Below are 13,905 nucleotides of genomic sequence, written 5' to 3'. Positions count from 1 at the left end.
ACTGTGAGATTATTGGATAAAACTGCTCAGGAGCATGAGTTTTGCCTGTTGTGTAGCCTGCTAGATCCCCAGCACCGTGAGCAATGCCTGACACATAGTAAATGCTCACATATTCCTTGACTGGACACAGGAATGTTCTGAAAGCAGGACAGCAGCCTACTCTTGGGTTTAAGAGCAGGAAATGGTTCTGCCACTGTGGTTCAGCTTCCCAACCAGCTGTGTGCAAGGGACATGGCATTAAGCAGTTTAGGAGCTGGCATTTCCTCTGACTGATCATACAGACTTCTCCTCTTCCTTTTTTTTTTTTTTTTTTAAGATTTTATTTATTTATTCATGAGAGACACACACAGAGAGAGAGAGGCAGAGAAGCAGGCTCCATGCGGGGAGTCTGATGTGGGACTTGATCCCAGGTCTCCAGGATCACACCCTGGGCTGAAGGTGGCACTAAACCACTGAGCCACTTGGGCTGCCCGACATCTCCTCTTCTATGCACCAGCTTCTTGAAGGAAAGTTGGCAGCATTTGAAAATAAATATGCGGGGCAGTCTGGTTGGCTCAGCAGTTTAGCACCGCCGTCAGCCCAGGGCATGATCCTGGGGACCCAAGATCGAGTCCTGTGTCAGGCTCCCTGGATGGAGCCTGCTTCTCCCTCTGTCTGTGTCTCTGCCTCTCTCTCTCTCTCTGTCTCTCATGAATAAATACATTAAAAAAATCTTTTAGGGCAGCCCCGGTGGCGCAGCGGTTTAGCGCTGCCTGCAGCCCAGGGTGTGATCCTGGAGACCCTGGATCGAGTCCCACGTCAGGCTCTCTGCATGGAGCCTGCTTCTCCCTCTGCCTGTGTTTCTGCTTCTCATTCTTTTTCTCTCTCTTTTTTTTTTTTTTAATTTTTATTTATTTATGATAGTCACACAGAGAGAGAAAGAGAGAGAGGCAGAGACATAGGCAGAGGGAGAAGCAGGCTCCATGCACCGGGAGCCTGACGTGGGATTCGATCCCGGGTCTCCAGGATCGCGCCCTGGGCCAAAGGCAGGCGCCAAACCACTGCGCCACCCAGGGATCCCTCTCTCTGTGTCTCTATGAATAAATAAATAAAATCTTTAAAAAAAAAATCTTTTAAAAAAAGAAAAAAATATATTTGGGCCAGGATTTTCATGCCATAAGAGAGCTTACATTAACGGAATGGGGGTCCTAGGGTATAGAACATGAAAATTAGAGACTTCTAGGGCATAGTCTAAGGAATTAATTGGATAAATGAGCAAGGGTATTATTTCTAGGGTGTTCATTGCAGCTTCTTTGTAATGGTAAGAAGTTAGGAACAGCCTGAGTATCCTAACACAGGGGATTGAACTCTGCCCAGCAGCCTATTTAGGGGTTTGTTAATACAGAAAACCAGACACTAACCATGATCCTCTCATCTCATTTGTTTTGTTATATTTTACTTTTGGCAGTTCTTATGAATATGTCTGGATGGATGGATAGATAGATATGTATATCCCCAAATGGACATTGTGATGATTTTCTAGTGCTCCTATTATAGGTGACTTAATATTTATCTATATTTTAGAGGTCTTCTATGGTACATTTAGACTACCTGTGTTATTCAAAGGGAAGTTAAATAAATTTAAGTCCGACATTGCAGGATGGAATATTTGCTGAGAATGAAAGCTGTATAAGTCCCCCACCCTGAGCAATGCCACTAGACTTGGGGCTGAGATCAGTCAGGAGGTGGGCCTAGTACTCGTGTCCACAGTGGGGCCCAAGCACCTATGCCATTGCAGCAGCCTGTGCTGGGGTTCTATTGGAGAAGAAAGGAAGTTGCCATCTGTTGTGCCTTGAGCTTCAGAAATCACTACCCATCTGCCAGCTGGTTTCCATGGGCACTAGGAAAAGGAAAGAGTAGAACCAGACAGGCTGTTTAGCTGTGGGGGAAGTGTTGGGCAAACTGTACATCAGGATGGTGAAACCCAGCTGCTCAGGTTGGGGAGGACACCTGTTGTGGGCATAGCCATCAGTCTCCTCCCCAGAACAAGAACAGCCCTACTGTAGCAAGGAATGTGGCTATGTGAGGTATTGGGTCCTGGTACATGGAAAGACGTTTTGGAGAATCCATGTCATTTAGAAGAGGAAAGGCCATTCTCAGCCCTTCAGCTGAACCAGGTTGGGGCCAAAGTATTAGGAAGATGTGTGTGTGTGTGTGTGTTTGCATACACTCATTTTTTAACGTACCAGTCAGAATTCAAACTGGTTACCTGACTTGCTCAAATAGAATGTTACTTAATACTTAACACCTAGGTGCCCCTGACATGGAGGCTTTGAGCTAGGGCAGACCCTAGCAGGACCCCTTGGTTCCTGCAGACATTCCCTGGCTGCAGCTCATCTGCTGTGGATGTGGCCTTGTGTAGGGACAGCCAGCAGGGCTAGACTCATAGAGAGCTTTTGTTAGAGGAGCAAGGCAAAGCACCAACACTGTTTCCATTACGTAGCTGAAAGGACCATCTCTTCCTTCCTGACTCCTCTATCCCAGATGGGGATGGATGGACTCTACGGGTTAAATGTGTTTTCCAGCACCCAGCTCAAGAAACAGAATGTTGCCAGCCCTACCCCCCAGAAGCACTCTCACTATCCACCCCCATGCAATCATTACAGCCACTGAGGATAACCATTGTCCAACAGTAGAATGGTTTTGTACTTGATATAAATGAAATTACACAGTGAGTTCTCTTTTGTGTCTGCTTCATTCACTGAGCATTATGTTTTGAGACATCTGTATTGTAGCCTGTAGTCTTAGTTTGCTTTATGCTGCATGGTGGCCCATTGTGTGACTGTGCCACAATTTATTTATCCATTCTACTGTGGATGAGCATCTGGGTAGTTTCCAGGTTTTGGCTATTCCAAACATGAACATTTTTGTATTTTTCTTGCACATATTTACCCACTTCTGCTGGATACGAGTGAAAATTTTGGATCATGAGACATGGCTATGTTTGGTTTTAGTAGGTACTGCAAAACAGTTTTCTAAAGTGCTTTTACTAGATGGTACTCCCACCAGCATTGTATAAGCGTTCCGGGTTGCTTCACATCTTTGCCAACTCCAGTTTTTTTGGGGGGCAGAAAGGGGTTTATCTTTTTAGTATCTGCCATTTTGGCATATGTCCTAGTATCATATTGTAGTTTTAATTTGCATTTCCTTGATGAATTTTTAAGTTGAATACCTTTTTGTGTGTTTGTTGGCTACTTGAGTAGCCTCTTTTATGAAGTCTCTGTTCAAGTCTGTCTTTTTGCCTATTTTTCTGTTAGGTTGTTAGTCTTTTATGTTTGGTAGGAATTTTTTTTTTTTTACCTGCAGTAGGAATTTTTTACATAATATGTCAGCTCCTATGTATGCACACATGCACACACACACATTTGCAAATATTTCTCCATTCTGGAATATCTTTTCAACTTTTTTTTTTTCTTTTTTAGATTTTTTTATTTATTCATTTGAGGGAGACAGAGCAAGTGAGAACATGAGCAGGGAGCCCAACATGGGGCTCAATCCCAGGACCCTGAGATCATGACCTGAGCCAAAGATAGAGGCTTAACCAACCAAGCCACCCAGGCACCCCATCTTTTTAACTTCTAAATGATGTCTTTTGACAAACAGAAGTTCATATATATATATTTTTTTAATTTCAAAACATTATATAGAAAGAGGGCCATTGAGAAAATGATTTATTCTGCCTAGAGGTGATTATGCTCTTCTGAAAGTAGGACATCAGCCTGAGGTGGGAAGATTGTTTCATTTCTTTTTTTTTTTTTTTTAATATTTTATTTATTTATGACAGATACAGAGAGAGAGAGAGGCAGAGACACAGGCAGAGGGAGAAGCAGGCTCCATGCACCGGGAGCCCGATGTGGGATTCGATCCCGGGTCTCCAGGATCATGCCCTGGGCCAAAGGCAGGCACCAAACCGCTGCGCCACCCAGGGATCCCGATTGTTTCATTTCTAATATCCATTTAATCAAGATGAAAAACAATAAGTGCAGCTTGTATTCAGAGGGTCTGGCCAATGAAATGACACAGATCATGTTTATCCCTTTTAGACCACACTGGAGAAGTCCCCAAAGGGGAACTTCTCCACTAGCTTATATAGCTCTTTCCAGAATAAAGAATGTTAGCTATTAATGTTTTCTTAGGCCTCAGGCTTTTTCATCAGTCTTCAGCAGCACTTTCTAATACTTTCCAGAACGTGGTCTTCACTTACATGGGTCTAAATATGTTAATTTTGACAAATGTGTATCTAAATATGGAGCAGATGGACACATTGATGGTATTTATGGGCAGAGAGTTCTCAGTGGTTGCCTTGTGGTGACCCATGCTTTATTTTCATCATTGCTTTATCTTCATCATCTGTTCACCTGCCAGCATGTTGAAAGTGGAAAGGTTGGTCAATTTCAGAGAAAATACAAACACACCTACATTATTCTTCTTCGGTTTTCTAGTTTCTCTGCCCTTGCATAGGCAGGTGCTATTATGCTAGCCGTGGTGTGGAGCAAACGCTGCTGTGGGGGCTAGAAGGCCTGAATTTAGTCTTGGTTCTAACAATCATTAGTGCTATGACCTTGAACAAATAATTAAATCTCATTCAATAAATGAGTCCCTCCTTGTGTAAGATAGTGTGGTAGACTCTAAGGATGGGGAAATGAGTACAATATTGACCATAGTTTCATTTGTCTTATTCTGTCTTTGGGGGAACATAACTGAATAACAGACAATTAAAATGTCCAGCTCTGGGATCCCTGGGTGGCGCAGCGGTTTGGCGCCTGCCTTTGGCCCAGGGCGTGATCCTGGAGACCTGGGATCGAATCCCACATCGGGCTCCCGGTGCATGGAGCCTGCTTCTCCCTCTGCCTGTGTCTCTGCCTCTCTCTCTCTCTCTGTGTATGTGTGTGACTATCATAAATAAATAAAAAATGAAATAAAATAAAATGTCCAGCTCTGTTTCATTCCTTTTTTTTTTTCTTCAGTGAAATAATAATAAACACAAAAGCAGTAAACTCTAGAGGATTATCCAAATATATGATGTTATTTTATTGTAGCTTATTCTATAGGCACACATAATTTTCTGTATTCAGAATACCTTCAATGCAAAGGCTTCAAATGTCAAAAGTTTCTGGTTAACAAATTTCTACATGGAAGTAACAAGATAAAGACCAAAAAGAATCTCATGTAATAACTTATCACATTCACTAACAAGTCCCTTATTTCCCTTGTATAATTTTAGTATGAAGGGATTCACTTTTAGGTTAAGATTCTTTGCTTTGTTCACAGATGGCACAATATAAAAATCTGTGCAGTAGATTTCTTCAACATGATTGAATCTATTGTTTTTTTTCCCCTTATTGTGGTCTTTTTGTGCCCTTTTTGTGGTCTCTTCAAGAAATCTATTGTCTACTCCAAGGTCATGAAGATGTTTTTAATTTTTCTTCTAGGAGCTATATTTTATCTTTCCTCTTTCTCTGTAGTTTATTTGGTATGGATTTTGTTTATGGTGTGAGATAGGGGTCATTTTTTTTTCTCCATGTGCATATCTGATTGACCAAGGATCATATTTAAAAGTCCTCCTTTCTTCAGTGCTCTGCAGGATTGCCTGTGCACTTTTCACAGAGATGGTAGAGATGAGAATGATAAAGTACAGGTGGGGTGTGACTTTATCTTGTAAGATGCAGGAATTCTGACTCCTATTCTCAGTCTCAAGAAAAAGAAGTTTTCTTTCTCCTCACAGTAATTGGGAACTTTATTTGTGCTTCTGCTCCTAGGATACCAAGAGTTCGTGTTTTAGAGGATGAAGAGGGGTCCAAGGACATTGAACTCTCAGATGACCCTTATGACTGCTTCCGGCTAAGTGTGGAGAATGTCCCTTGCATTGTCACCCTGTGCAAGGTATGTGGTTGTATCTGATGGTTTTTGAATTCCTTTTGGGTCTCCTTCAATCCCAACCCATTAAGCTTATTTAATAGGTTGAGAAGTTTTAGTGTCACAAACCATGTAGAAGTAACTTTAATCTAAATCTAGTAATTTGGTTATATTAGAAACCACTATATGAAGAAAAAAGAAACCACTACATGAGCAGCTCTTTCTTTTTCTTTTTTCTTTTTTATTTATTTATTTATTTTTAAAGGATAGTCACACACACAGAGAGAGAGAGAGAGAGAGAGGCAGAGACACAGGCAGAGGGAGAAGCAGGCTCCATGCACCGGGAGCCTGACATGGGATTCGATCCCGGGTCTCCAGGATCGCGCCCTGGGCCAAAGGCAGGCACCAAACCGCTGTGCCACCCAGAGATCCCACTTTTTCTTTTTTAAATTGGAAGCTATGATGGAGTCCCAGGAGTACAGGAGTGAGTTCATAGTAATAGTAGCCAGAATTTGTTAAGTTCCTCCATACCAGGCATTTCACTAAAACAGCCTGTGTGCGCATTTCCCTTAATTTCCTCAATTCTATGGGGTCTAGGCTGGGTGAATAATAATAGGGAGATTGAAAGGTGAACACTGTCCCCTCTGTAGGCCCCAGCGTCCACATCTATGAACTGAGGGGTTGGAGCAGGATCTGGGTATCTATTATGTCAAGTGTGTTTTTGTTTTTTTAAGATTTTATTTATTTATTCATGAGAGACACAGAGAGAGAGAGAAAGGCAGAGACATAGGCAGAGGGAGAAGCAGGCTGCATACAGGGAGCCTGATGTGGGACTCGATCCTGGGTCTCCAGGATCATGCCCTGGGCTGAAGGCGGTGCTAAACCTCTGAGCCACCCGGGCTGCCCAAGTGTGGTTTTTACATTAACGCAGAGGCCTGTGGAGCCTAACCCGTGGCTGATGCTGTTGTGTACTGAGGCCTGTTTTGGCTGAGACTATCCCTGATTCCACATAGGATTCATATAAAAATAGGACTGAATGAGTCACGTTTAATTCCCCTCAAATCACTTCCTGAACCTGGGGTATGGGGAAGCATTGGGAGTGACCAAAGCTACCTACACTTGACTCATTATTGAGCGTGCCTCTTAGCTTACACCCTCTTGATTCATCTTTGTCGTCAGTGAAACATCTATGTGGCTTCACATGCCAGTTTCTTCCCGCGCCCCTCTGTTGGAGACTCTTAGTAGCCTTTGACTTGGATGATCTTTGAATTATGGATCTCACCCCATCCCCATCCCATATTATTTTCTCATGCTTTTGTAATTCTGCTTCCACAGTGGTCTGTGATAGAATTGTTGAGCATTGCTTTAGGTGTTTTCCATATGAGTACAATCTAAAATAAAATCTTGAATGGCAGTACGGGTTCTTCGCTGGTGTAGATATTCCTTCACAAAGGTATCAAAGGTGGGGATCTGGGATGTGTATTACCCATTTGTGTACTCTGCCACCCTGACTTTGCAGATTGGCTATCGGCATGTAGTGGATGCTACTCTTCAGGAGGAGGCCTGCTCCTTGGCCAGCTTGTTGGTGTCTGTGACCAGCAAGGGAGTCGTGACATGCATGAGGAAAGTGGGGAAGGGCAGCCTGGACCCAGAGAGCATCTTCGAGATGATGGAGGTGAGGCTCTGACTCTGAGGCAAGTGTTGGCACCTGACCAGGAGTGCTTGCTGGTTCTTGCCCCCTCGATTGCACCATGGGAATTCTCCTTTTGCATCCTTGACCCTAGACTTAGAGCTTGGAGAATAGCTGGTATGAGCTGGTTGTCTACTGACTTAGCCAAGGGTGGAGGTGGTGAGGGCCCTGGACCGGGAGGTAAGGAACCTGTCAGTAATTGTTCCTTGTCCTCTCCCTCTCTGATCTCACACTTCCATGTCTCTGGATGAAAGTGTTGTGCTGATAATATAGAGTCACTTGTAACTCCAAAATCCTTGGCTTTTGTGATCTGATGAGGGAACTGGATTCCTGCCTGACTGCTTCCTGTCCTTTGAAGGGAGTGAGTAAAGGTGGAGCCAGGGGCTGAAGGATGGCCGTCTCCCCACTTCTTCATAGGTCTAGAAGTGTTCAAATGGAGACAAATGGGAAATCCTTCCAGCTGCCTCAGGGTGGATCACTCCCCACAGGTCTCAGGCTGTTTGACCACACCGACTATTAGGGTGCTTTCCAGCTTAGTGCTGATTGGTTGATGTGTGTGTGTGTTCCTTACTGGCCTGAAAGCTCCCCCATGGCAGGGACCACCTGTGTCTTCCCAGACTCATCTTCCCCCACATCCACCTTGACTTTCCAGAAGTCTTCGAAGACCCGGACACAGCCCTGCTGAATTACTGGGGACAGAGTCAGCTGGACCCAGGTTTTTTGCTTTGGGTAACCACAGCTCACCCTCTTTCTTCATTCTTAGAAATAGTGACTTTTCACTGAAGACGTTAAGCATTTAATGTCCGTTTTCTCTTCTTATCGTCTTACTTGAAAGCAAAACTGGGCAGTGTATATGGTGTCAAGAACTCAGGCATGAAGATGTACTGCCCCACTGTACATCCTGGCCCTGGGCCACAGCTCGCTCCATCTCAGAGGGAGTGTGGCAGCAGTAGTGGTGCCTGCCGTGAGCGTGTTGTGAGGAGCCAGTGAGGGTGTGGAGGTGAAGCATATGGCACAGTGTGGGCCTGCCCGGAGTACTCAGGAAACGTCTCTGAGTGCTCTCTTCAGCTCCCTGAGCTCATGTGTCTGTAGCCATGCGTGGCAGTGGTATTCTTCATGGCCGGTTGGTTATTTGGTTAGTTTTTTTTTTTTTTTTTTTAACAAAAACACTTAAAATACTTTATAAGTTCTGCCAAAAGCTTCTCTAGAGAACTGGCTTGTCTTAGAAGGAGCTCTTTCCCCACCCCCTGGAGAATTTTATGAGAATTCCAGTGTGTAAAACAACAAAAGTGATAAGTAATAGCGAAATTTTATTGTGTGCTTAATGTGTGTCTGGTACCCTGTTTTTAGTGCTTTAAATGTATTATGTCATTGAGTCTTCAGCCATCCTTTGAGGCAACTACTATTGTTATCCTTAATTTTATAGACATGGAAATTGAGATGTGTAGCAGATGAAGTAACTTGCCTATGGGGTTCCCAGCTCATAAATGCTGGTGCTAGGATTCAAACCCAGACGGTGTGCTTCCAGAACCGTCCCCCCACCCCCTGCAGCCACACTGAGCTATTTTCACCTTATACACCAGGTCTGCTGTAGCTGCCGTGGTCAGAGCTCCATCTGGTGAGCCGAGCTGCATCCTCCTCTGTGGCTCCATGAATGAGGTCTACAGACGCTGCTCAGGGGAACCATAGCCCCATGGCCCTGTGTCACTGCTCTGGCCTCATAGGGATGCACTAATCCAGAAGTGCCTCTTGCGATGCTTAAAACATTGCGGTGGCTATGCAGGCCACTTTCCCAAACTCTACCATCACATTCAGACCTCCCAAGTCCTGATGTCCCGTCTCATCCCCTCTTATCCTCACTCCCCACTTTCATTTATATGAACAGTCAGTACCCTTATCTGATTGACATTTTTTCTTTCTCTTGTGTTACGGTAAAATAAATCTTTCCACCGTCACTTTGGCCCTTCAGCCTGACTTTGCATTTCATACAATTGATCATTTCCCACTTTTAGACTAAGATATTTTCGTATAAGTTTCCAATAATATCTGGAGTCTCATCCCGTGTTACAGTTAGGGGCTGGGGATAGGGTCCCTGTAACTGAAAGATTGGGGCGGGGGTCTAGGCCTGGAGATCTTCCTCGCCTGACATTGCTGAGAATGGAACCAATGGCGCAGTTGAATTAAAACTGCTATGGAAACATAGAAGACTCAATGACATGGAGACTTGTTGGTTCATCATAGTCTTAAAATGATCTGTGAGCTCCGAATAACAGTTTCATAAAGAAAGATTTTTTATATATTAGTTTTGTTTTCAAGTGTTTCCATGTGGCTCCTGTGTCAGGCTATTTAGGAACTCTGTGGGTCGTCTGACCTCTTGACATGTCTCAGTTCCAACATTCTGTTCCTTTAGCATCTCTGCGTGGCAGCAACGCCTAAGACCTGATCCCGGTGTCAGCTCAGTCCCATCTGAGCTGCTCTGTGTAGAGATTTGGTGGCAGGTGAATGAGAAACTGCTTGTTCAGATGTGTCCCCAGAACCGTCTATTCCTTCATTAGACAGACTCTTGATTCCCCGTGGCCTCCCTCTGCCTTCTCACTACAGTACAGTGGGACTTGGCAGTACCAGGACCAGATTTGTGTTTTGTTTTTTTGTTTTTTTTTTTTTTCCCCAGGACCAGATTTGGTTGACTGTTTTGCTGCTTGTTGTAATGGCAGCAGGAGTGCTAAGCATGAGCTAATGGCTGAGGCTGCCTTTGCTGCTTCCTGCTGGCCGCCTGGGGGTGGCATTTTTTTTCTTTGTTTTTATTTTTAGTATGAGAGTTTTCCAGAATGTATCTGTTATGTTGTTGTTGGGGGTTTGTTTTTGTATTGATATGGTCCATTAAATAAAAGCCCTGTAAGGCAGATGGAATGTGTACAGTTGGGAATGGCTAGCAGGCATAGAGGGAAGCTTCCCTGGCCAGTGTGTGTGTCTCACCGGTGGGTATATGCCTTCTTTTGTCCTGCAGACTGGCAAGCGAGTGGGCAAGGTGCTGCACGCCTCCCTGCAGAGCGTCCTACACAAGGAGGAAAGCCTGGGGCCCAAGAGACAGAAAGTTGGATTCCTGGGGTGACTTGCACATCAACACAAATGTGAGGTGTTTGTTATTTTGCTTTTCCTCTTAAGCCGCAGTTTGTATATATTTTTCTTATCTATTATGAATTTGAGCTGCCATTTGTACCTGTAAAATTAAAGTATATTTTCTAGTTTGGTTTGGTACGGCTAGAGTTCTTCAGCAATAATCCAAGATGCCATTTTGTGACCCCCTGTAAAGTCTGGCCCTGGTCTAATGAATGATAACCAAATCCAGAGATCTGCTCCCAAGGAGATTTCTCTGGCCATGCCTCTCCAGTGAGGCTCATTTATCTCCTGCTATAGGAATTCAAAGCAACAACAAAAATACTAGAATAAGGACCTACCAGAAAGTTCAAAGGAAATGCTTATGATATATAATGTTTCTCCTGTAGAGCTTTCAAAATAAACACATATACACACACACATGTACACATGCACACGGTTCATTCTCTTTGTGGATTTGGTGCTTCTGAAGGAGAACAAAGGAGGCACATGCCCCAGGTACACACCCATGGCTTCTACCTGGCTGGTGAAGCTACCTGAGTCCTGGGGAAGCCCAGTTCTTGCTTCCTGCCCTCCAAGAAATCCACAATGAGCTCCCTAGGGTCCAGGGTTTTAGCGGCTACGTTGGTCCTTAGCCAAATGTTCTTATCACTCTTGTTTTGAAATTGCTCAATATTTTATAACCACTCCCTGGTGTTTCATAAGATTTCCTTGTTTTATCAGCACGAAGAAGGCTGCTTTAGAGATGTTGTCATTTGATTACTCAGCCTGCCTTCATACTCTGGGGTCAGAAGGGAAGGCCATTCTTGATGGCCCCACAAGGCTCCTTATAAGCCTGTATTCTACTCACAGCACAGTGTGTTGGAATTCAGTCTGTTTACAGGTTGAGCAATCTTTAGTTTTTTCCAAACAAACTCCCCAGTCAATCTTAAAAAGCCCTGGGGAGGGAGCTGATTCATGAAGGGTGAGTATTTCAGCCATAGCATTTGCTCTCTGTGTTTCAGTGAGACAAATGGGGTGAGGAGTTAGGAATTTATTGCCTAATGGAAGGAACATAATGTGAGCTGAAGCCCTTGAAGCCTGGTTCCAGAGGTCCTGGCATGGATACCTTCTGCTGGCATGGCAAGGTCCATCCCTATGGAGAGAAACAGCTGCCTTGGCTCAGACTTGGAGCTGCTGCCCTCTTGAGAACACAACCTAGGTTTTCATTTTTAAAAAATGTTTTTCCAGTGATTTTTCCCTCCAGGCGCTGTGACAGTGCTCTGACAAGGCAGCAATTAGTCTGTTACTCCTCCCCTGTTCCTGGCTGACTGCCCGTGATGGAACAGGGACAGTGGTCAAGATGCAGCTAGTTTTCAGTCAAGTTCAGAAGCTTCAGTCCTGATGATTAAAGATATCAGATAGATGAGTCTTTGCCAGGCTAAGCAGTTATAGTGAAAATGGGGGCAAGAAATAAGTTAGCATCTGTCTCTGCCACAACCTTTCCTAAGCCACCCCTGTGTGTAAGAAACATACATCACATGTGATATGGAACCCCCAGTGAGCAAGATCTGTCCAGGAGAGGCATTTATTGGAAATGTGTGATTATTGCAGCTCTCAGAATAAGGAAAGAGACTTGGAAAAATACAGTCCTGGAGAGACCCAGTGCTTCATCCAGCAGAAGCAAGCAGGGCTGTTGTTAGTGGCCATTAAATAAACATCAAGGAATGCAAGGTTACAGAATATTCAGATTGGTTCTATTGTTTTTGTGACTTCTCGGTCTCCCAAATCGTGTCAATTCAAGCCTGCAAAATACATCAGTTTAGAATATTAGCCCACTCAGCCTTGAAGTATGCGCGGCCCCAAAGTGCTGGGGACTTACCGCCTCCCAAGGCAACCCACAGCCACTAGGGGGCAGCAACCAGTGGAGAAATGCTGCTCCGTTTGATCCTTGGGTGGACAGTTCTGAGAGCTGTTTTGGAACATTCAACAAGCCACACCGAGCCACGTTGGTGGTGCTCATGACTGTGGTAAACCCTTTCCTTCCTGGTTTACCCTCCTCAGTCCTTCCCTCCTGTTCCCTGTGGGACCACCTCCCAGATAAACTGCCAAACACAAGCCCTTGTCTCAGGCGCTGCCTTGGGGAGTGACTCCGACTAAGCCTTTGGTACTAGAAGTGGCCTTGAAAAGCAGACCCTCCATATGTGTCTTGAAAACAAGAACGACCCGCCGGGATCCCTGGGTGGCGCAGCGGTTTGGCGCCTGCCTTTGGCCCAGGGCGCGATCCTGGAGACCCTGGATCGAATCCCACATCGGGCTCCCGGTGCATGGAGCCTGCTTCTCCCTCTGCCTGTGTCTCTGCCTCTCTCTCTCTCACTGTGTGCCTATCATAAATAAATTTTAAAAAAATAAAAATAAAAATAAAAAAAGAAAAGAAAACTAGAGCAGTCATTGGCAGATGGCAGCAAAGGCCCTGTGGGTGGTGGCAGGTGTGTCGACGATAAGGTAGGCCATCCTGTAGTTGTCAGCGTTACCAAGTCTGGCCTCTGGTGGGTTGGAATGAGGTCCAGGGGAGGAAGTGTTGGGCTGTGAAAGAATGCTCTACCTCATGGAAGCATGGAGTCAGAGGTAATTATAAGAGTTGTTTAGTTGAACTGGCTTCTATTAACTATGGAAAGCCATTAAAAAAAAAAAAATGAAAGGCTCATCGGCTATCAACTTGTGGTGTGTTCTGAAAACCAGAGGGCCTTCACAGTACAGTTTAAAGAGACGGGCCTGCAGCTGCTGGGTAGAATGTGCTGACATTCACATTTTGTGCAAGAGCTTCAAAGCCATGAAGGAGATAAGCTGCCTTCTGGGCTGGCTTTCCTTGCCAAAGTCAGGGCTTTTGTCAGCACAGGAAAGGACTTGGACCTGGGTTAAAGAGAGGATCTTCATCCCTGTAATGTCCTGGATGCTTTGAGCAGCCAGCCGCCATCCCCTAGCTGCGAGAGTGCAGCTGTTTCCTGAGAGTCTCTTTCCATGCAGAGACTATACGTGAGGCAGATGTCTCAGGAGATGGTATTTGTTAACCTCTGTCCCACCTCCCTTCATTACCAGACCAATGATTAGGGTCCTATGACAGCCCAGCCTGAATAGGGGATTATAGTCTCTGTTGTGGGAAGAAATAGATTACTCACTGAAATAATTTCAAGACCTGGCTTAGCATATACCAGCGAAATAGC

General features: G+C 44.7%; 1 protein-coding gene across 1 annotated transcript in view; it reads left to right on the top strand.

The window, feature by feature from the left end:
- The window catches only part of EXOSC7 (exosome component 7), a 35,726-nt gene extending 24,893 nt beyond the window's left edge, over nt 1-10,833 (top strand). The window contains exons 6-8 of the mRNA XM_072786537.1: nt 5,799-5,922; nt 7,415-7,570; nt 10,593-10,833. Of these exons, the coding sequence (XP_072642638.1) occupies nt 5,799-5,922; nt 7,415-7,570; nt 10,593-10,697 (385 nt within the window). The 3' untranslated portion in view covers nt 10,698-10,833. The remainder of the gene's footprint in view (nt 1-5,798; nt 5,923-7,414; nt 7,571-10,592) is intronic.
- The last annotated feature ends 3,072 nt before the right edge of the window (nt 10,834-13,905 follow it).

The sequence above is a fragment of the Canis lupus genome, chromosome 19, assembly GCF_048164855.1.
Source record: "Canis lupus baileyi chromosome 19, mCanLup2.hap1, whole genome shotgun sequence".
Classification (NCBI taxonomy): Eukaryota; Metazoa; Chordata; class Mammalia; order Carnivora; family Canidae; genus Canis; species Canis lupus.
The sequence above is the reverse complement of the archived record's forward strand: the minus strand, read 5'-3'. Positions and strand labels throughout refer to the sequence as shown.